At 40.6% G+C, this 24787-nt stretch overlaps 1 protein-coding gene across 1 annotated transcript in view; it reads right to left on the bottom strand.

The window, feature by feature from the left end:
- Nucleotides 1–24529, bottom strand: part of SCN11A (sodium voltage-gated channel alpha subunit 11) — a 198131-nt gene extending 173602 nt beyond the window's left edge. Inside the window, exon 1 of the mRNA XM_044675509.1 lies at nt 24370–24529. Within this exon, the coding sequence (XP_044531444.1) occupies nt 24370–24529 (160 nt within the window). The remainder of the gene's footprint in view (nt 1–24369) is intronic.
- Between the last annotated feature and the right edge of the window lie 258 nt (nt 24530–24787).

The following is a 24787-nucleotide window of genomic DNA, read 5'->3' as shown; positions in this document are numbered from 1 at the left end:
TCTTACATAGAATATGTAATGTCTTCCAACGCAATACTGGGAACTACAGGAGGTCTTGGGCAGCCTGTTAGGGTCACTGGCTGCCAATTACCCCTTAACTCTGGGCCTACATAGGTGGCTCACAGGTCTACATCTCTCTACTGGAATGGGTAGATAAGTGTTTATGTTCTCAGTGGTCCCACCCACTAGCAACTCCCATTGTGTGCCTCCATTGCGTCACTTTTCTCAGAATTATTAATTTATAAAGCTCTTAAATCAGATTAGATCAAAGATACTAGAGGGCAACTAAGTAATTCAGTGGACAGAATGTTGGGCCTGGAGTCAGGAAGATACATCTTCCCAATTTCAAATCTGGCCTCAGACACTTACTAGCTATATGACCCCAGGCAAGTCACTTAACCCTGTTTGCCTCAGTTTCTTTATCTGTAAGATAGCAGGAGAAGAAAATGGCAAACCACTCTGTCGTCTTTGCCGAGAAAACCCAAAATGGGGCCTGAAATGACTGAATGACAATAACTAAGAATAGAAGCCTTACCGAAATGTGGCATAGACTCAGGCCACGTTCAGCCTCTAGGCCCAGCCTCAGCCAAAGGCAAGAAACCCTTTCTGGATTCTCATTTTCCTCCACAGACTCAGTCACCTGGACCCAAGACCCAAGTTACAAGAGGGTAGGAATTGATATTGTCCCAGTTACCAGAAAGAATGAAGCTGGATACATGCAGTTAACTCACACTGGTTTATAGATTTTATAGAGCACTTTGAAGTGCCTCCCCTGATGTGCATACCCTGCATGGGTACAGAAAGAGATCATGTCTCATGCTGAATTCTGTCATTTACCACAAGTTTTCTCTCTATAACTCTGTTTTATTAATTCTAGAACAAAGTCTGTTGGGTTTCTCCTTAGGGAGCCTGGCTGTTGCCTGTGTTGGTCCCTTCAGTGGTCAATGATATAAGTGAGATAAGCAGAGTAAACCAAGGATGGCTTGTGAACAGATGCTCTACCTTGGTTTTAAGGCAGCCACACATCCCTGTCATATTAATGTGATTTATTATACTAATTGCTTTCTTAATATTAAGCAGATATCAGAAAAAGAAACACAAATTCACAAGAGCCCTGGAGGGAAGGGAGGAATTATTTCTAATAAGCTGAGATTGTCAGCTAAATGGTTTCATCACTGGTACCAACATGTCACCCTCCCCTTGGAGTCAGAGACTCCATGTTTGAATTTCGGCTCTGCCATTTTCCTATCTGTGTAACTGTCAGTAAGTCTCTTCATCTCTGGGCCTCAATTTCCTTAACTATAAAATGAGGGGGGTTGGACTAAATGGTCCCTTCTAAATCTATGATCTCTGTAATAGGGTTCACTTTGGCAAGCTGTTCGGTGATTACTTTATGAGATACAAATGTGCAGCCAGCATAGCAGCAGCAACTTTTAGGACCTAGTCTAGTGATAGTTGGAACAAGGATACATCTGGACATGAACTTCCTTAGAAACAATATTATCTAAGAACAAGAATGTGCCTCCAAGGTATTGGGGAGGAAACATTTGTCTATTTGTTCTGAGATATTTTGTAAAAGCTAATTGATGCATATCTAGGAACTGGCAACTAATCTTGGAGGAACGTAGCCTGAAGGAGAGTGAGTGGATGACAGTAGGGAAGAGACCTCCCCAAATCTCTAAGGTTGCCCTAGAACCCAGAGGCGCAGAAATAGCAGCCTACTCTGGGAGAGTGAGCCTGAAGGTACTTGATGGAGATAGGACTAGATGATCTCTGAGGTCCCTTCCAGCTTTAAATCTGTGACCCTAATGACCACCAGTCCCCCAGTTACCTCCATCTAACAACTTGGAGTGGTCTTTGACCCCACTTTTTCTGTCTCTACCTTCTGCCTTTGATCATTTCAAGCCACTGATTCTCTTTCTACAAGGGGTCTGGAACCCATTCCCTCCTTCCCATTCCCTCAGATTGCATCCTATTTGAAATGCTAATTATCTGTGGCTACAGCCTCCAGCTAATCTCTTCTACTCTGGTCTCCTTAGCAACACACACCCAGTTCCCACCTCCAATCACTCCTACACACAATTGCCCAATAAATCTTCTCAAAGCATAATTCTGATCTTGTCACTCCATGTCTAAAACTTTCAATTACTTCCTACTGACTTTAGTAAATGAAATCCAAATTCTTTAACCTAACATTTCAAACATTCATGCCCCAATTCCAAACTAGCTTTCCAGGCATATCTCCCATGATTTCCCCATACATACATGCTCTCCAGCCAAACTGGATTCCTCACTGTCCTCTGAACAGTCCTACAGTCATGCTGTTTCCTCTTCTTAGAGTGCCCTCCTCAAAAGGGTGTATCATAGAGTGGCAAGAGCACTGAATTTAAAGTCAGAGAGACCTGAGTTCAAATCCTCCCCTGACAGTTACTATGAGTCAGGAGGCAAATCATTTCACCTTCATAAGTCTGTTTCCTCATCTGTAAAGGGAGAATAATCACACCTATAGTATTAAATGAGATCACGTTTGCAACATGCTTTACAGACCTGTGAGAGCTAGAGAAATGTAAGCTCTATTCTGTCTCACTGGGTGCTTGAAGAGAATATCATGCCTAGAGGGTACCATGGGACAGTACCACTGAGAATGAGAAGGGAACCATTGGACACATTGAGGCAACAGAATCTACAGGCTTGGAAACTGATTAGATCATCAAGGACTGTACAAACCTAGAGAGATGTCTACTATTCCTGTCCTCACTAAGTGCAGACCTCCCAATCCATCCAGGCCCATCCCAAATGCCACCTCCATCATGAAGCTTTTCCCGATTCCTGCACTGGTTTTGGCCTCTTCTTCCTCTGACTCCAAATATGTCTCTTATTACCTTTGTATCCTGCTTTGTCCTTTGGTTATTTGTGCATTTGTCTCATCTCCACTATGAATTCTTGTTCCTGGAAAGCACATGCCAGGTCTCGTTTCTTTTTGTACCCCATATCCCTTAGTGCTAAGCACAGAGTCTGGTACACAGTAGGGTCCTAATAAAGTCTTGTCAATTAACTGATTTCATGTAGTTGGCATTCATTAAATATTTGGTCATTAACTAGGCCCTTAATATATCTTTCAACCCCTCAGCTTCCTTCCCATCCATTCATTCATTTATTGATTCATTCATTTATTCATTCAACAAGCATTTAAATGACTTCTATGTTTTGGGTACAGTACTAAGAGCTGGAGATACAAAACCCAAAATGAAACAGCTCCTACGTGGATGGAATTTAAAATCTCTGCAGTGGAGGAAGTATTTATACAGATAAACAAATACAAAATGCATAGAAAGTCAATTCACATTCATTTCTGGGGGAAGAAGCAGGAGCAACTTGGGGAATCTGAGATATTTGAGCTGATCCTTGAAGGAAGCTCTCAAAGGAAGGGGTGCATTCTAGGGATGGCAGAAGACAGGGTCAATGCAGAAACATGAAAGCAGGAAATGGAATGTCACATACAGCGATTAAAACTTGGTCAATTGTCCTAGAACATGGTACATGAAGGAGAGCATCATACGAGAAGCCTGGGGAGGCAGGTTGGGGCTGGATTGGGGAGGGCTCTAAATGTAGAAGGCAGAAGTTTGTATTTTATCCTAGAGGCAATGGGGAGCCCTGAAGGTTCTTGAATAATAGAATGACATGATCAGACTTGTGCTTTATGAACATTACTTGGCAACTTTGATGGAATGGAGATGGGAGACACAGGGAGACCAGTGAGACAGTTTTGTAATACTACAGGTGAGAGGTGATGGGGACCTAGACCATGGAGAGAGAGGGTGGCTGTGTGAGTAGGATAGAAACGGATACCCATGACTCTGTATACATCGGGTGTTTGACTGACAGCCCAACCAACGCCATTAGCTGCACAGAACTGTGCACACCCTAAATCACGCCCACCAATTTGGATCTTTCCAATAAAGAGTTATTTGTTTTGATTACTGGAGGTTTCTTCACTCTAATTGACTTTCAGGCATTAAAGTTTTACACTGATGCTCTCAGAGAGTCCTTGGGGAACAAGGAAAGTACTGGGCATTGCTGCCCCTGGGGCTGGGAAGCTGGCAGAGAGAGACTTTCTAAAACAGTTTCCTCTGATTTGTAGGCAGGGCGATTCAAGGCAGGAAGAACTTAGGAGCTCATAGCTTTGGGACTTGGCTCCAATTCAGCCACCGAGTCCTGGATGAAAAATATGGGGAGGCAGCAAGATAAGAGCCAAAATCTTTTTAGTCAACTAAAGCATCTAATCTAGAGCATCTTCCTCCTTCTATATCCTCACATTCCCACCAATGCTATCCCTTTCCCTTACCTAGTCTTACTCTAGACTCACTCACTCCATATATATGATCAGTTGTCAGACATGATTTCTACTTCCATAACATCTGCTTTCATTTGTCACCTTCTTTCTACTGAAGGACATAACTCTAGTCCCTTGTTACCTCCTGCCAGGATTATTTCAGTAGCCTCTCAATTATTCTCTCTGTCTCAAGTCTCTCCCCACTCAAATCCATCTTCAAATGCAATAGCAATTTCCCTAAAATGCAGGTCTGCCTGCAGTACTCTCTCCCTCTATAAACACTAATGACTCATATTGGCTTAAGGATCAAATATTATTTCATCCTTATCTCAATCCTTTTTTAATTTCTGTTTTTGTGTAAATTTTGTAATGTCTGTAATTATGGGTATTATTAGTATGGGAGTATGTGGATATTATTTATTAACAAGTACTTAGGGATGCATGCTTAAGAACTTTTATTGATGGGGCCATATAATCAAACAAGTGTGGCTATTATTGGTCTCCCCCCCTTGAGAGAGTATTATATTTCTATAGTATGTTAGAAAAAAGTACTACAATGCAGGTCCTGAATTCTAGTCCTGGCTTTTCCACAAACTCCCCATCTATAGGTGACTTAGGTAAGTTACCTGGTCTGTATATACCCCAGTTTCCTCATTTGTAAAATTCAAGTTGGACTAAATGATCTCAAAGGCCCTTTAAGCTATAAAAATAAGAATACCTCTTAAATGAGTGCCCATTTTTAGCCCAGCCTGGTTATGTAAGGAACCCTGAAGAAGACAAAGACTTCTGAGTTATTCTCCTTAAAGGAAGTTAGACAAGTACCCATATACATATAAGAATCAATGTTGTCAATAGTAAATATAAGAACAGAGAAGTTAGCTGGACTAATCAGAAAGTTTGATAGTGGAGCTGGGTCTTGAAGAATAAGTAAAGTTGACAGAGCCAGAGACTGAGCAACAGAGAGGGTCAGAGAAAAACAGAGACAAAGACAGAACCAGAATTCAACCCAATTTAGCAAGGATTTCTTAGGTATCTGATACCTGCCATGCACTGTGCTAATCATTTCTAAAAGCAAGGGAGATGGTATTGGAGGGATGGGGTGTTGGGGGCGGGTGTTGAAGAAGATGCTCAAAAACCATGCTGACTAGCTTTGATTTTGACCCCATTCCACCCTACCCCGCCTCTGTGATTTCTTCTCTGTGTTGAATGATCCTTTCACTCCAACTCTGCTTTTGTTAAACTTGGGCAGTTGTAGAAGATGGTTCATTTGACAAAATGAAAAACAAAAGGAAAAATAGTTAATTACCCCCACCCAAAGCCATCCACCTAACTGGCTCCTCCAACTCCTCCAACAAAAGTCCTTGCTTTTAGAAAGGCCCCAAATGTCCACTGATCAAGGGGAGGTTCTAAGTGGAGCAGGATGGGAAGATGTGTTGGGCCCCAGCTCTGGTCTCTGGCATTTAAACAAGGAAGGCAAGATCAGTGCAACAATGAAAGACCATCTCCCTTGCCACTAGGCCCACCATTCCATTAGGCTTCATAATAGCTGACAATCTCTAGTACTCAGAGAGCCCTCCTCTAGCTCTGGTCTCTGGATACAGAAGGAAGAAGCTTTGGCTACAGCCATTTGCCGCACCTCTTTAAAATGAGAGAGCTGAGCTATAGATGGCTGCTGAGGTCCATCAGTGCTAGGTTTAAAATTCAACAATCCTAAATCTATTCTCAGATCTCTTGTGGCCAATCGCAATCATAGCAGATAGAGGCAGTCCCAAAGGATGATTCCCAGAATTTGCTGGTGCCTGACCTAAAGGTGGGCAGGCTACCACAGACCATCAGCCACAGCTCTCGTCTCCTCAAGGCCCAAATTAATGAAAGGAAGTCTCACTGATATCCTAAATGAAAACTGTCCAGAATTATTGGAACCAGAGGGCAAAGGGAAGACAAAGAGAACCCACTGATCCTGAAAAAAAGGCCCCAAAGGAAAGAAAGTACTAAGGAACCATAGTCAGAATCATTATTAAAAAAGCAAACCTTGGCAGCTTCTTCTTTAAATGAGCAGAGACTGGCCTCAGACACTTCCCAGCTGCGTGACCCTGAGCAAGGCACTTAAACCCCATTGCCTGGCCCTTACCACTCTTCTGCCTTGAAACCCTTTGTTCTCTGGACTTCATGTTCAGGCGCACCTACTACTGCTACAACCTGCTCACTCAACTGATCTAGTGGCCATTGATGGTCCCATCGAACTGCACCCTAAGACCTGCAGCCCTTTCAAGCTCCCAAATCACCTCCATATCTCAAGATGGCTGTTTAATCGCTATTAAGGAAAGAAAACATACTTGAAAAAGGCAGCTCAAATACAGGCTAAGGGTGGTCTACTTATGAAATGTGTTTTAGAAGCTAGATGGTAAAGAGGATACAAAGCTGGAAGTCCTGAGTTCAAATCCTACCTCAGACACTAAGTTGCTGTGTGATCCTGAACAAGACACTTAACTTCTGGTTGTCTCAGTTTCCTCATCTGTAAAATAGAATAATAGCACCTAAATTCCAGAGTTGTGAGAATCACATGAAAAAAAAAAAGCAACCTTTGCAAAGCTCTATGCAAAGGCTAGCTATTATTTTAGCTGCCATGTATTCCTAGCTGTAAAGAGGAATGCAAAAGGAGAGGATCATTCCTTCCTCCACTCATTTCTCAGAACACAGCTCAAAAGTACTCCTGTGTTCCTGAGAGGAAGGTTAAGAGAGAAGTAGAATTAAGTAAATTATCTCACCCAAAAGAGGCACAAAAGAGCTTTCATAGTGAAGTGGGGCAGAGTAGGGAGGGGAGTTCGAACCATACTCTCATTGGAATTAGCTTAAGGAGAGAGCATACACACTCAATTGGGTCTAGAAATCTATCTTACCCTACAAGAAAATAGGAGTGGAAGAAGCTAAGACAAAGGGGAGGGAGTGGTGATAAAATAGAGGGCAGACAGGAGGAGGTGGCGATCAGAAGCAAAATGCTTTTGAGGATGGACTGGGTAAAAGGATAGAGAGAGCAGGATAAGGGTGAGGGGGGGAGGAGATAGGATGGAGGGTAATACACAGTTATCATAATGGGGAGAGGGGAATTACAAGCTTCTTTAATAAAGGTCTCATTTCTGAAATACATAAAGAAATGAATCAAATGTATAAGAATAATCTGGTCTAACATACTTCCTAGCTGTCCCTGAGCAAGTCACTTAACCCTAATTGCCTAGCCCCTACCACTCTTCTGCCTTGGAACTAATACTTAGTATAGATTCTAAGAGAGAAGGTAAGGTATATATATAAAAAAAAATCCCAAATTGATAAATGGTCAAAGGTTATAAACAGGAAGTTTTCAGATGATGTAACCAAAGCCATCTATAGGTATGTTTTTTAAAATGCTCTAACAGGGGTAGCTAGGTAGTTCAATGGATTGAGAGTCAGGCCTAGAGATGAGAGGTCCGGGGTTCAAATTTGACCTCAGACACTTCCTAGCTGTGTGATCCTGGGCAAGTCACTTCACCTCCATTGCCTACCCTTACCACCCTTCTGCCTTGGAACCAATAGACAGTATTGATTCCGAAGCCGAAGGTAAGGATTTCAAAAAATGCTCTAACTCATTATTAATTAGAGAACTACAAGTTCTACTACTCTGAGGTACCACCCCACACCTATAAGATTGGCTATTACAGCAGAAAAGAAAAATGACAAAAGTTTAAGGGGATGTGGGAAAACTGGGATGCTAATGCATTATTAGGGGAGTTGTGAATTGATTCAACCATTCTAGAGAGCAATTTGGAACTATGCCCAAAGAGCTATAAAACCATACACACCCTCTTTTGTGGGAAGCCAATAAGAGAATAGATAAAAATCTGAGACCCTCTTTTGATACCTCTTATGATCCATACCTTTTCTTATTGGAAAAACATTATAGACTTATTGAAAAGCTTTGAGTCCTTAGCAGACCAGCATCTACTGAGTTAATGATTCCTCTCCTTGATAATTAACAAACATTACTTAGATAAGACTGCATACTTAGATAAAACTGGAGTCTTTAGTCTGAACTTTATTTGACCAGGTGCCTATAATCCAAGACTCAATTAGTGAGCATCTCCATAAAATATTTCCGCTCCCAGAATTATCCCCTACTAATTGATGGTTAGAATTTGGCCATTGTCTTGGTACTTAAACCTTTACTCTTTAGACTTTAATGGGTTATGTATGATCTGTTACCCCTTCACAGCTGTGACTCTTTCTTTGTGTTCTTTGTTTGAAATCAGTATATAATAAACTCCAAAGCCCACAGAGTTCAGAACAGCATGGGCAAACCACTAGTCTAGTTGTTCTCATTATCTTTCTCTCCTGCCTTAACAATCCTATGCCACCATACGCCACTCAGGACCCCAAAACCATATAGAGGCTGGCCCCCTATAATGCCCAAAGAGCTATAAAATCATACATACCCTCTTTGAAACCAAGCAATAGCATTACTAGGTCTATACCCCAAAGAGATGCCCAAAAAGGGGAAAGGGCCTAGTTACACAAAAATATTTATAACAGCTCTTTTAGTGACGGAAAAGAATCAGAAAGTGAGGGTATGCCCATCAATTCAGAAATGGCCAAGTAAATTGTGGCATATGATTGTAATGGAGTACTATTGTGCTATAAGAAATGATGAACAGGTCGCTAAAATAATAACTTTAGTAAAGTTGGAGGATTCAAAATAAATCGGCATAAATCATCAGCATTTCTACATGTTACCAACAAAGTTCAGCAGCAAGAGATAGAAAGAGAAATTGCATTTAAAATAATTCTAGACAATATAAAATACCTGAGAATCTATTTGCCAAGACAAACACAGGAATTGTATGAACACAATTACAAACACTTTTCACACAAATAAAGTCAGATCTAAACAACTAGGAAAATATTAATTACTCATGGGTAGGCAGAGCTAATATAATAAAAATGACGATTCCACCTAAATTAATTTACTAATCTACTGCCATACCAATCAAACTGCCAAGTGATTATCTTATAGAACTAGAAAAATAATAACAAAATTCATCTGTAAGAAAAAAAGGTCAAGAATATCAAGGGAATTTATGAAAAAAAATGTGAAGGATGCAGACCTAGCAGTAGCAGATCCCAAACTGTTCTCTAAAGCAGAAATCATCAAAATACTATGGTACCAGCTAAGAGATAGACGTGTAGATCAATGGAACAGATTAGAGACACAATATACAGGGGTAAATGACCGTTAGCAAGTTGGTGTTTGATAAACCCAAAAAACAGTGCTTCTGGAATAAGAACTCACTATTTAACAAAAACTGCTGAGAAAATTGCAAAACAGGGTGGCAGAAATGAGGTACAGACCAATATCTTACATACCATACCAAGATAAGGTATACATTTTAGATATAGTGATACCATAAGTAAATTAGGGAAGCATAGAATAATTTATCTGGCAGCTCTATGGAGAAGGAAAGAATTTATGGACAAACAAATGATAAAGAACATTATAAGATGTAAAATGAATAGTTTTGATTGTATTTAACTAAAAAGCTTTTGTACAAACAAAATCAATGCAACCAAGATTAGAAGGAAAACAACAAACTGGAGGAAAAAATTATCACAAATCTCTCTGATAAAGGTCTCATTTCTTAAATCTATAGATAAGTAAGTCAAATTTATAAGAATACAAGCCATTACCCAATTGACAAATGATCAAAGGATATGAACAAGCAGTTTTCAGATGAAAAAAATCAAAGTTATCAATAATCAATATGAAAAAATATTGTAAATCCCTCTTGAGTAGAGAGGAATGCAAATTAAAATAACTCTGAGGTACCACCCCATATCTATCAGATTGGCCAATATGATAGTAAAAGAAAGTGGAAAATGTTGGAGGGAATGTGGCAAAACTAGGATATTAATACATTGCTGGTGGAGTTGTGAACTGATTCAACCATTCTGGAGCATGCAGGAACTATGCCTACAGGGCCATAAAATTGAGCATATCCTTTGATCCAGAAATATTACTACTAGGTCTATATTCCAAAGAGAAAATAAAAAAGGGAAAAGGACCTCCTTGTACAAAAATATTTATAGCAACTTTTCAAGGAGATGTCCATCAGTTGGGGAATGGCTGAACAAATTGTGGTATATGTTGGTGATGGAATACTATTGTGCTATAAGAAATTATAAGAAGTATGATTTCAGAAAAAGTTGGAAAGATATACATGAACTGATGCAGAGCAAAATAGGCAGAAATGGGAGAACATTATACACAGTAACGCCAATACTATATAATGATAAACTGTGAAAAACTTAGCTGCTCTCAGCAATACAATCATCTGAAACAATTCTGAAGGACTTATGACAGGGAATACTATCCACTCCCAGAAAAAGAACTGTTAGAGTCCAATGGATGCAGATCCAAGTATAGTATCTTCCACATCAGTGTATTATTCATGGTTTTATTTTGGTGTTTTGGTTTTTGTATGCATGTGCTCTTACAACAATGACCAATATGGAAGTGGGTTTTTGTGATAATACATGTATGGCCCCCTCCTCTGAGTCAGAGGAGGGAAGAGAGGGACAGAGATGATATGGGTCTTATAATTTTGGAAAACAGATGTTGAAAATTACTATTAGAGGTAATTGGAAAAAAAGTATTTGAATTAAAATAAAGAGGAATGATGAGCCTAAGGTAGCTCAGTAAATAGAGAGCCAAGCCTGGAAACTGGATGTCCTAGGTTCAAATCTGACCTTAGACACTTCCTAGCAGTGTGACCCTGGGCAAGTCATTAACCCCAATTGCCTAGCCCTTACTGCTCTTGCCTTGGATCCAAAACGAAGTATTAATTCTAAGGCAGAAAGTAAGGGGTTAAATAAATAAACTTTAAAGCGTTCCAACTATCATCATCAGTACTAAATCCACTTGTCCACCTGATGGTGATTCTGGTTGAGAAAAAGGCTTTGAGCTACTGAAAATGCTGATTTACCTGAAATATCTATGGCAATTCCTGAAAACTCTTAGGCTGTGAGACCTCATTTCTCTCCTTTGGGCCCATAATATTATTCTAAGTACAGTGCTATTGTTCATTACAGTGGAAAGTATTTACAGATGGCTGGGCTTTCCTTTCATCATCAGTCTTCCTCTTTGAAAGCCAAGCTCCCATTTGCTTTCTCTTTTGCTTAAGCATATTATGCAACATTAGTGGGCAAGAGAAGGAAAAAAATCTCTTTACTCTTCAGCTGATGCTTCTTGGATCTGGTTTCCACTGCCTACCTCTAATCTCTAAATTCTCAACTCTCTATCTCATTCAAATTTCCTCCATCAGTATTTTTTTCCCCTCCTTCAGAATACTCCCTTCTATAAACTACTCTCTCTCTGTCTCTCTCTCTCTCTCTCTCTCTCCTCCCCTTCATTTCACCTCTGCAGCATCTCTCAAATATGCTTCTTTCTTTCCTCTGACACTGCATCCACCCTGAGGTGTGAGTATTCAAGAAGGACAAGCACCTCTGGTATAAGGGCTTGTTGAACCTTTTTCAGGCCTGCTCATCCACCTTTGGTTTCTACCTTTCACCCAACTCTCACCGGTGGCTTCCAAGAAGCTGTAGCACCCACTCCAGTACACTCCAGGAAACCCTCTAGACATATGGGCTAAACCAGATTGAGAGTAGCAAATGAGCCACAAACCTATTGGTGAGTTGGAAGATGTCTACCCTAAGTATGTGAAGACTTCCTTTGGAGGAATGGGCAGATGAGAGCAATTTGTTACAATAGCTGTGAAGGCAACTGAGGCAGGCAATATGTAGTCTTAGAGCTTGGTCAGACATGGAAGACAGCACAGGTCATCTGCTGTATGCTGAGCCATCGTCAATCATCCTGATTTTTGTCTTGCCACTAGACTTCAGAATTGTGGAAGAGAGAGTAAGGCTGATGGCTTTGTACAACTCTGCTTCACTTCAATCTGGTTCATGCAGAATGGCATCATGGTCTTTTACAAGGATGAAGGACAAACAACAGATTCTAACACTGCCCATAGGTCTGTCCACCTCAAGCCTTTCCTCTCTTCAGTCCATTCTCCATTCAGTCACTAAAGTGATTTTTCTGAAGCAGAGGTCTGATCACATCACCCCTGCCCCTACTCAATAAACTTCATTGACTCCTTGTTGCCAGGATCAAATACAAAGTCTTGTTTTGAGTTCAAGACCTTCATAATCTTGCTCCTCCCTCCAACCTTTTCTGTCTTCTTCTAGCTGATGTCCATTCACATACTCTTCAATCTAGTCCAAGATCAAGACACTCCATATCTTGGCTCTGGGCATTTTCACTGCCTGATCCCCATGCCTGGAATGTTCTCCCTTCTCAACTCAACTTCCTGGATTCCCTGCTTCCTTCCAGTCCCAATAAAAATCTCATCTTCTATAGGAAGTTTCCCCAAGCCCTTCTCCATTCTAGTGCCTTCCCTCTTGTTAATTATCTCCTATTTATGTTAGATATAGCTGGCTTTGTACATATTTGATTGCATGGTGTCTCCCTTGCTAGATCATGAGCTCCTTGAGGGCAAAGACTGTCTTTTGCCTCTTTTTGAACTTCTGGTACTTAGCACAGCGCCTGAAACCTAATAAGCATTTAATAAATGTTAGTTGAATGACTGGCAAATGGAAAATGGTTTCCAAAATGGAGTTGTTAATGCCAATAACAAGAAAATGAGTTCCTGCTCTCTCATCCCTGTGTGTGGAAGCTCTTATAGCACCATTTAGTGTTATTTATTCTCACCAGCTCCACAGATGCAAGATTGGTTGAAGAAAAATAATTTTAATGCTGTACCATTGGATTTTTAATGTTAATCTATAATTTTCCTTTTCTGTTTAAATCTCCCCTATATCTTAGCCTAGCTCAAAAGAGAGCTCTCCTGTTCTAGTTGAAAAACACAATTTATTCCCAATCTTCACCACGCCCCCAAGCATCTACCTGGGCAGGGATTCTTACTTTTGTTTACCCTATAAACAAAAGCCAGCCAAAGATGTCCCTTTGCTCTTTCTACTTCCTCCAACAAGATTTGGGGTGACAGGGGAGTTAGGTGGACATTTCTTAGCTATGTGACACTAGGAACACTTTTTAAACACTTTTTTAAACAGACAGACAGTTAGATAGATAGATAGATAGATAGAGAGAGAGAGAGAGAGAGAGAGAGAGAGAGAGAGAGAGAGAGAGAGAGAGAATACCCAGGAAAAATCAATTATTTAAATAACTAATATCATTTTTAAATTGGATAAGTCACAAATGAATTTCCAAAGGAAGAAAACTCAATGACCAGATGGATATCTAAGTGAATTCTATCAAATATTCGAGGAACAAGTAATTCCAATAATATATAGCTTGATTGCAAAAATAGGAAAAGAAGGGAGCCTTCTAATCTTTCTATGATATAAATATGATCTTGGGGTCTAAACTAGAAAAAAAACAAAGAAGAGAAAAAGCTATAGATCAATATCACCAATAAATATAGATGAAAAAATTTAAATAAACTATTAGCCTGGGTAGGTATGTCATTCAATGACAATGACAATAGCAGAGGCCTCAATTGAGAAGGGAGGTCTGGGGTTCCAATTTGACCTCATACACTTCCTAATAGTATGACCCTGTGCAAGTCACTTAACCTTAGTTGCCTAACCCTTACTGCTTTTCTGCCTTGGAACCAATACTTAGTATTGATTCCAAAATAGCTGGTGAAGGATTTTTTTTAATTAATAAAACAAGTATTAGCTAATAGGCTACAACAACATAATAACAAGGTCATATATTACGACCAGATTGGATTTATACAAGGAATTCAGAGTTGGATTAATATAAGGAAGACTAGAAAGGGAAGAAAAACACTCTCCACTTTCCATCTGTAATTCTATTTGATTTGAACCCCCCTGGAATAAGATCCCCACTGATGGTTCCCTAACCCTTTGCAGCTTTCTCTGCTGTTGTCTTTCCTCATTAGACTATAAACTTCTGGAGGGTAAGGATTATCTTTCTTTTTCTTATCTGAATCCCCAGCACTTACCATAGCGCCTGGCACATAGAAGGTGCTTAATAGATATTTATTGAATTGAATTGAATTGAATGTTATTATAAATACTAAAAACCATTAACGAGGTTTTTGATGAAATCCAACACCTATTCTGATTTTTTTTAAAAACACTAATAAGCATAGAAATCAATGAACTTTTCCTTAATATGGTCCATAATTTCTATCCATAATCAAGAGCAAAACATATGGCTGGAAAAAAGTTAGTGGTCATTTCCAAAAAATAAGATTTAGGGGGCAGCTGGGTAACTCAGTGGATTGAGAGTCAGGCCTAGAGACGGGAGGTCCTGGGTTCAAATCCAGCCTCAGACACTTCCCAGCTGTGTGACCCTGGGCAAGTCACTTGACCCCCATTGCCTACCCTTACCACTCTTCTGCCTTGGAACCAATACTCAGTATTGACTCCAAGATGGAAGGCACAGGTTTTAAAAATAAACAAATAAACACATATATAAATACATAAATGAGATTTAAATCAAAGATTTCATTACTATTACATATATAACATATTTAAAATATGTAATACATGCATATGTGTTTATGTACCTATATGGTGTATATTTATATATATATATGATATGTACATTTATCTATACATATGTATATATCACATAGTGCTAGAAATTCTAGCTCAATAACAAGAAAGAAAGAAATAATAACAATAGCTATCATCTATAAAGCTCTTTAATGTTTTATACAGCATTTCAAAACGATGTCATTTCAACCCTGGGAAACGGGTGCTATAATTATCTATATTTTACAGATGAGAAAACAGAAACAAATAAAGATTAAGTGACTTGCCCAGGGTCATATAGCTAATAAGTGTCTGAGGCCAGATTTGAGCTCAGATCTTCCTGACTCCGGGTGTAGCATTCTATTCACTGGACCACCATTATTATTTCTTGTAAATGATCATGATGATTAGCTTCAAAATTTTGAGTCAACTATAATTTTGTTTAAGTAATTCATAAATTCAGCAATGTTGCAGGATAGGAAAAAAATCACATAAATCATTAGTATTCTCATATATTGACAACAAATCTCAGCAGGAATTTAGGAAATTCCAATCAAAATTACTACCGAATATAGAAACCACTTAGGTGTCTATATACCAAGACATGCCCAGAAATTATAGGAATTGAACCACAAAACATAAATAATTGGAGAAATATTAATTAGCCGTGAGTAGAAGGAGCCAGTATAATTAAAATGCCAAAGCTATCTAAATTTATTTACTTACTCAGTGTCCTACCAATCAAACTGCCAAAGAATTATTTTGTAGAGTTAGAAAAAATAGTAACAAATTCATATGAGGGGCAAATAGACAGTACAATGCATAGAGAGCCAAGCCTGGAGACAGGAGAACCTGGGTTCAAATCTGGCCTCAGACACTTCCTAGCACAGAGACCCTGGACGACTCACTTAACTCTGACAGCCTGGCTCTTACCACTCTTCTGTCTTAGAATTGATACTAAGACAGAAGGTAAGGATTTTTTTTAAAAGTCATATGGAAAAGGGGCAGCTGAGTAGCTCAGTGGATTGAGAGCCAGGTCTAGAGACAGGAGGTCCTAGGTTCAAATCCAGCCTCAGACACTTCCCAGCTGTGTGACCCTGGGCAAGTCACTTGACCCCCATTGCCCACCCTGACCACTCTTCCACCTATAAGTCAATACCCAGACGTTAAGGGTTTAAAAAATAAAATAAAAAAAAGTCATATGGAAAAGCAAAAAGTCAAGAATCCCAAGGGATGTAATGGTTAAAAGTGAGAAGGGGGAACCTAGCACTATCAGATTTCAAAATTAGACCATAAAGCAGAAATCCTATCTTTTATTTTATTTTATTTTATTTTTAAACCTTTAACTTCTGTGTATTGGCTCCTAGGTGGAAGAGTGGTAAGGGTGGGCAATGGGGGTCAAGTGACTTGCCCAGGGTCACACAGCTGGGAAGTGTCTGAGGCCAAGAAATCCTATCTTTTAAATAGCACCAATTAAAAAATAACACAACTAAAAGCAAGTGAAAACAATTATACTTTGTTTGATAAACTCAGAGAGGATAGTTATAACACGACAAAAATTGCCAGGAAAACTGGAAAGCTATCTGGCAGAAATTAGATATAGTCCAACACTTCATATAGACAAGGTGACCTGTGCCTCCAAGAGATGATGGTTACTGTTATGGTTCAGAAACTGGTTTTTCTGGTTTCATCTTTCTCTGTTCACCTGGCTTGTCTGTTTCCTAGTCATGTTCCCTCCACTGATCTGGATGCTTCTTTGAAGAACACCTTCCTTCCTCACCCCCATATCTGGAAATACCTATATTTGGAGCATCACAGCTAGAATCTCATACTTTCCTACCTGATTGATGGATATGTCCCAGATCTTGACCACAAAAAGGTGGGAAACAGATCTGATCTGCCTGAACAGGATGCCTCCCTCCCAATTAAAAAACCCAGGAGGGACCTGGTCTGGGATGAACCATGATCATGATCTCTAAGCTGGCCAGACATTGGCCTGACTCAGGAATTGCCTCAGCTGCCCTGAAGCATGGACCCAAGAGTCTTAGACAAGTAGAGTGTGCTTCCCCCTGCTGTGATCTGAAGACCACATTGCTGGACATTTTCTGGTGATCTCTCTTGCTAGTATTCCTCCCCTGCCCCCTTTCCAGCACTGCTTTGAAAGTGCCAGTCAGTGCCCAGTAGGAGAAAAGTCACTAGATTACCCTCAACTGAACGTGGCAGTCTGATCCTCAAAGTGGAGGGGCTCGTTGAACAATCATAGTGCCCTTCCCTGTTGTCTTTGCCTTACCACTCAAAACATGTGAGCGTCTCTTAAACGTGCCCAATAAAAGAAGCTCTTGTTTTCAGCATTGGTTGGTTTGTCTCATTTTCTGCAGTCACTTTTAGTCCTAGCTGTGGGACCTGACAGTCACTCAGCTAATGTCAGACTCCGGATCCAGTATGTTGTTCCAAAGGACCATACGGTAAACACAGAGTGGCTCATTACCTATCAGTTATTGCTGCCCTGACGGTGTTATTATATCTCTAAAATGGACCTAGAGACGGGTCCATCCACTTCTTAATATTCGTGACTATCAATGAACCACCTTGTAGGAATAAATTCATTCCAGAAAAATAATAATGATATAATTAATGATAATGCTAATAATCCAGATCTTATTTTAGCCAGTTGTTTTCCTCTTCAAATCTCTAGCTGGAGCAGTCCAAAGTAGTCATATTCATGGACTTTCTCTTCTTACTGCTTCTAACTTCCCCCTCTGAAGAAGGGACCTTAAGCATAAATCCAGCCAGCAAAATGAAAGGAAAGAGGGAAGAGCAAGGAGGATCGCCAGACTGGATCATCAGCCTGGGCATAATTGAGTTGCTTGTAAAACCTTATGATGCTTCTGGTCAGCGTGGCGACAGAATGTCCTTGCCTTCTGCTTTCCAGTGCCAGAGTCCCTCTGGGTGGAGGAGAGGTACTCTGGGAGGAGAATTCGTTTTCTCAATTCAATAGAGAGGCATGTTTGTCTCAATAGCTAGAGTCAGCCAGTTAGGGTCTGGTATCCCCCTCTTCCCTCATCCCATCCCCCTCTTTCCAGATCTTTCCAGATGATCTCTGGTCTGAAATATTATTGTGGAGATTCCTTTCATGCATGAGTTGGACTTATGATCTGTGAGGTCCTGTCTGACCCCAGTTCTATGATAAGAAAATACAAGATCATTTGAGAGGTGGGGCAGGGAGGCCCCAGGAGAGGGGGATCCAACACTATAGGACACTGAGGACAGTGACCTAGGGACAGTTATATAGGGCACTCTCGGAGGACTGATGAGCTCAGGCATGGGGATGGTGATTATGATAGCGCTAATGCTAATTGGGTCTTGTCCAAAGAATTGATTGATGACTCTAACTGACTCTATTTTGAGGAAACAAGTTTTATTATAAGAGAATAAAGTAACAGAGTAGCTAGAAAAGTAATTAAGTAATTAGAGTAAGGCAAAAAGATAAGAAGGTATGGCAAATAAAGGTAGAGAAAACTCCTGCATCTTCAGGTCCATCTGTATGCCATGACCATGAACATCCCAACATCCCCCAAAATAAAAGAGACTCAATTCTACCTCCATCCCTCAAGGTTCTAGGATTGTGTCAGGGTGGATTTGCCCTCTGCTGGCTCAGATTACAAATGCTCTCTTAGTAGAGAACTTCAGCATCCTGCTAACAAGCTGATAATGAGACTCTCTGAACTAAACTAGGAGGATGTTCAGACAACACACATGCAATCCAGGGGTGGTCCCTTCACTCAAAATCCTTCTGGCTCTGCCAGAAGTGCCCAAACTTATATTCTTATGGAAATGCTTTGGAGAACCCAGCACAACCTCAACACAAATGCCAATGAAGAGTTTGAGAGAGATATTAGTGGAACTGATTCATATCAGATTGGAAACAACTAACTGATTATTGATGTGAGTCATTTCTACTTTTAGCCATCTGGGTATAGCCAGACCATTGACTTGTCAAAAGAAGGCAAAGATAAACATAAAATTAGAAGAAAGGATAACAATGAGAGGAGACAACACTGTGTCAGACTGTGATGCTAAAGCAAAAACCATCAAGAAAACAATGAAAGGGAGTAGGGCAGCTAGATGGCTCAGTGGGTAGCGAGTCAGACATGGAGACAGGAGGTTCTGGATTCAAATTGGGCATTTCCTAGCTATTATAACCCTGAACAAATCACTTAATTCCAACTGCCTAGCTGTTACTGAACTGATACTATCAGGTCAAAGATAGAAGGTAAGAATTTTGAAGAAGAAAAAGAAAACCTTAGGGGGGAAAAAGAGGAAGCAAGGGAGACATTTAAAGTACAAAGTAAGAACTCACATAAAAGACTAGTTGGTTGCTTTCCTTCCTCACTGGGGAAAAAACAAACAAACATGATTTAGTGTCTGCTACTGTGGACAAAATATAAAGGATAAAATTCAGATCTCTGCCTCCCTTCTTATTTCTCTCCACCATGAGGGGCCAAGGTCCCATCTCAGATAACATAAGCTTTTTTCATTTAAATAAAGAGTGTTGAAGTTCTGTGTTAAAGTGAAATATCCATCTGAACAAACTGTCGGTCTCAGATGCCTTCCCATAGTTCTAATTCTCCCTTCTCTGACCCATCCATCCCAGAAATGCCATATTGGAATTTCTGAAGCACAGATCTGATCAATGTCATTTCTCTACTCCAAGTTTCCTTACCGCCCCTAGGACAAAATACAAGTTCCTTTGCTTAATCCTTAAAACCCTATACTATTTGGCTCCCGCCTCTTTCATAAGATATTTCATTTTCTTCCCTCACATACTTTTACTATTCATTTCCCACCCCTGTCCTCTTGTCTTTCACCCCATCTTTTTCTTCTTGGAATTCCCAGCTCCCTATAGGACTCAGCTGAAGTTACTTCCTTGAAAAGGCCTCTCCTGATCCTCTTTTTCATCAAACTCTGTAATTATTTTGTATTTGCTTTGAGCATATTTTGTATTTATAAAGCAAGTGGTAGCTAGTTGGAGCAGTGGAGAGATTGCTGGGCCTGGAGTCAGAACCGCTGGAGTTCGAATCTGGCCTCTGCCACTTACCAGCTGTGGGATCCTGGGGAACAAATCTGTGCTTTAAGTTACCTTTCTATACTTTGTTTCATCTGTAAAATGAGGATAATAAAAGCCCCTATTACAGGATTGTTGTAAAAATAAAATGAGATAATGGGGGTGTCCATCCCAAGGGACTTATGAGAAAGAACACTATCCTCATCCAGAGAAAGAACCGTGGGAGTAGAAATGCAAAAGAAAAACATATAATCAAACACATGGTTCAATGGGTATATGATTGGGGATGTTGACTTTGAATGATCACTCTATTGTACATATTAATGATATGGAAATGGGTTTTGATCAATGACACATGTAAAACCCTGTGGAATCGCTCATCGGCTCTGGGAGGGGGAAAGGGAAGAGGGGAGAGAAAGAACATGATTCATGTAACTATGGAAAAATATTCTAAATTAATTGATCAGTAATTTTTTTTTAAATAGAGATGTCCCAAATGTCTTGGTGTCATTTTAAGTGGGATCCTCTGAATTTGTAAAGTCTGTTTGGAAACTTTAAAGCACAACATAAGGGCAGCTGGGTAGCTCAGTGGATTGAGAGCCAGGCCTGGAGATGGGAGGTCCTGGGTTCAAATCTGGCCTCAGACACTTCCCAGCTGTGTGACCTTGGGCAAGTCACTTGACCCCCATTGCCTACCCTTACCACTCTTCCACCAAGGAACTAATACACAGAAGTTAAGGGTTTAAAAAAAAAAAAAAAGCACAACATAAATGCTATTTTTTAAAGCCTTACCTTCCATCTTAGAATCAATTCTAGTATTGGTTTCAAAGCAGAAGAATAATAAAAGCTAAGCAACTGGGGATAAATGACTTGCCCAGGGTCACACTAGGAAGTATCTAAGGCCAGTTTTGAACCCAGGAACTCCCAACTCTAGCCCTGGCTCTCTAGCCTCTGGGCCACCTATGTGCTCCTTATTAATTTTCTTAACCAAATATTGAATGGTAAGACCAAACAGGGAATGAGCACATATGAACTACTGGTAAAACATGAAGGCCAATATAGACATTGTATGTACATAAATACCCTAGATGTCGCCCCCCCAGGAGAATGTAACCTCCTTGAGGGCATGTCTTCGACTTTCTAATGCTGAGCTCTGGAACTGGCATAAGCAGGAGTTTGATAAATGATGGCAGAACTGAACTCCACAGCAGGAGTTCATTTTTGTCTCAGAGTCAATGAGAGCAGAGCTGCCTTTGAATCTCCCAGGCAGGAGGGAAGAGTTCCTGGGCATGGCTAATAAAACAGGAAGATAACAAGTGATCCGATCATTCCAAAAAATTCCCATTTTGGCTCTTGGGAAGTCAGTCAGAAATCATCATTTAAGCATCTACTACGTGCCAGGCACTATGCTGGTGTACAAAGAAAGACAAAAAATGGCCTCAGCCCTCCAGGAGCTTCTATTTGGATAGAGAAGATAACACGTACTTATGTAGCTACTTTGGAAATACCTTAAAGCTCCAATTCCCTCTTTAACTTTGCAGGCTCATTTTGAGTAGAGATCCTTTCATTCTACATATTTGTATTTCTGACACTTGCACAATCCTGGAACATAGTAGGTATCTAATAAATACCTGTTCACTGATTAATATTGCAGAGCAGGGGTCGGCAACATATGGCTCTCGAGCCATATCTGGCTCTTTTGAGGGCCAGATACGGCTCTTTCTGCAGGAGCCATAAAGTCGATTTCTTTTCAGGTGCTGTTACAGGAGCGGCACTGTGAGCACTGGACGGCTCTCACGAAATTACATTTTAAAAAATGTGGCATTTATGGCTCTCATGGCCAAAAAGGTTGCTGACCCCTGTTGCAGACAATAATTTATTCTCAAGGCCTTGTTCCTACTTGAATAAGGAGGCTTATTTGTCTTTAACTATCAAATCTAAAACAATGTCCTGCCCTGAAGTCTTTTGGGGCCATTTTTATTGGTCTCACCTGTTTCTGAGACACTCAGGCAGACCAGGCAAGACTTCACCCTGAAGTGATTAGGCTCATGATTCCACTAAGTAAAGGAAGAAACCTGAGATTTAGTTCAGCTTGGGGAAGTGTCTCTTGAGTTTGTCTTTGGAATCCTAGTATGTGATTGAAGGGAAGTTGAATGACTTTAGGAAAAGTAAACTCCCAAATGCAACAAAAGTTATGTGACTGACGAATTCAAACTATTATGAAGACTTTCAGGGGGCAGCTGGGTAGCTCAGTGGATTGAGAGCCAGGCCTAGAGACAGGAGGTCTTAGATTCAAATCTGGCCTCAGACACTTCCCAGCTGTGTGACCCTGGGCAAGTCACTTGACCCCCATTGCCCACCCTTACCACTCTTCTGCCTTGGAGCCAATATACAGTATTGACTCCAAGATGGAAGGTAAGGGTTTTTTTAAAAAAAGAAAGAAAGAAAAGAAAAGAAAACTTTCACTTGGACTCTATAACTATGTTTTATTTTTCTGTGGAACTCGGGGTTGAGACTATAATCAGTTGTCAAGTAGAAATGGTTTGTGTCACATTTTCAAAGCAGGGTGGATTTCTGTCTCTTTTGGGATTTCTCTCAATCTATCCTCTCTGTGTATGTCCCTTTCTTTCTCTGTCTCCATCTGTTAATTTGTGTGTCTCTCTCTCAGTTTCTGTCTCTCTCCTCTCCTCTTTTTCACAATCTTTTTTCTCTGCTCTCTGAATCTCTCTTTTCTGTCTCTGTCTCTGTCTCTGACTGTCGTCTGTCTCTCTCTCTCCATCTCTCTGCAAGGATGTTTAGAATGAGAATAGTTTAATTAATAAAGTTGCCTCTCTAGAAAGTTCATTCTCAAAACAAAGAATACAGAATTTTCTTTTACAGAACTAAAACAATACAGGGGAGTAAGAAGGTAATCTGGGATGGGAGACATTAGCAGCTTGGGAAAAGGGAAACGACTTCCTGTATGAGGTGAGATTTGGGCTGAGTCTTGAAGGAAGTCTTCAAGAGTCTTAGGTTCAATAGGCTGTTTGTTTATTTAGCAAAATTTTCCTTATTTTGACTTTGAGTTTTCTCCTTTAGACCTCGTTACTCATCCATAACATCTTTACTGTAGAACAGTGATTCCCAAAGTGGGTGCTACCGCCCCCTGGTGGGTGCTGCAGCAATCTAGGGAGGCGGTGATGGCCACAGATGCATTTATCTTTCCTATTAATTGCTATTAAAATTTTAAAAAAAATTAATTTCCAGGGGGCTAAGTCATATTTTTTCTGGAAAGGGGGCGGTAGGCCAAAAAAGTTTGGGAACCACTGCGTAGAAGATTTACCCCGTATAAGGAGAAACCTTGGAGAGGAGGGTGGAGGGTTCAGAAAAGGCTTCTCAGAAGCAAATGGCTTGCAAATTGTGAGATTGTGTTTCTATGTGGATTAGCCTATTAGACAATGAACCTCTTTTGTATAATCAAAATTTAAAATTTCAAGCTTAATCTTATGTCTGATATAGTTGGCTTTTTAGGAAATTGTTATAAAAAAGGCTTTAAATCGTTCTTGAATTGAAATTGTTTGGTCTTGGTTTCTCATAAAATAGTTATTTGCAACCATGTTTAATTTTAACTAACCATTTCAACAAGTTCCTTTGTAAAGTTGTGTCACATTACATGGGGGATTAGGAATCCTGTCCCTAGTTTTTTAGGAGAGGGAGCCAAATTTGATGTCAGAACAAAGATCTCCTCCCCATCTGGAAACATCGGGAAAGTCATTTAACCTCTCTCAGCCTCAGTTTCCCAATCTGTAAAATGGGGATAATAATAGCACCTGCCTTCTACTTATCTATGAGATCTGACTGAAATATTTATAAAACACTTAGGTGGCCCATAATAGCATGATATAAATGTGTTTTCTTCCTTCCTTGTGACTTTATTAGGCCAGTGTCTTTCCTTTTCTGAGTCTCCGTTTCTTCATTTGTAAAATGAGAGAGTTGGACGGCTGACCTCTGAGGTAACTTCCGGTCCAGGGTTAAGCTCCAAAGATCACATCCATTGGGAGTTTAGGTTGGTTTGGAAGTGGAGCGCAGGTGCCCTCTAGCGGACAAGTGGAAGATGGGCACAGGATGCTTTTTCAGACAAATGGGAAGACATTCATTTCTTACTGGCCCATAAGCCATGGGTGACTGTCTGGGGTGGGGTGGCATCTTCCTAGTGGGTGTCCAGTGACATCAGGACTTTGGAACAAGAAGATCCTTCATGGCTAATTTCCTGAGTGAGGAGTGGCGGGGGCAACGTCCAGAGGATCCGGTAAGTGGTTATCGACAAGTGTTCAGAGGGCGTCATTCCACAATCACGCTCCCTTCACACAGGACACCTTACAGTCAACAAGGCACCTTAGATATGGAGCAAGGCTGAAGGAGCCCACAGAGGCCCGCCCTGCTCCCAGAGGCCCCCTGGAGCCTTGCCTGGATCCCATTGTTGCTGGAAGGCCTGTTTGGTTCCCTGGAATGGCCCGAGTGGTTCCCGGATCATCCTCCATGGGAACAGAAAGGGAGAAAAAGGTTGCATTTTCTCAAAAAAGAGGCTTTGGGGCTTTACTAGGTGACAGTGAAAGGTGCAGGAAAGCCCATCTATCTCTCCCTCAACACAGCTGTGATAAGGTGCCACACACGGAGTGTGTAGACTCCACCAGTGAGCTCATTCCATGCTCCCCCCCCCCCCCCCGACTGCTCCATGCTTCTCTAGTCTGCTTCCTTCCTTGGGAGCCCTGAGAAGTCCTAGAAAGCCTGTGAAGTCT

This window comes from Gracilinanus agilis, chromosome 1, assembly GCF_016433145.1.
Source record: "Gracilinanus agilis isolate LMUSP501 chromosome 1, AgileGrace, whole genome shotgun sequence".
Taxonomy (NCBI): Eukaryota; Metazoa; Chordata; class Mammalia; order Didelphimorphia; family Didelphidae; genus Gracilinanus; species Gracilinanus agilis.
Note: the sequence above shows the minus strand (reverse complement) of the source record. Positions and strands in the feature narration are given on the sequence as shown.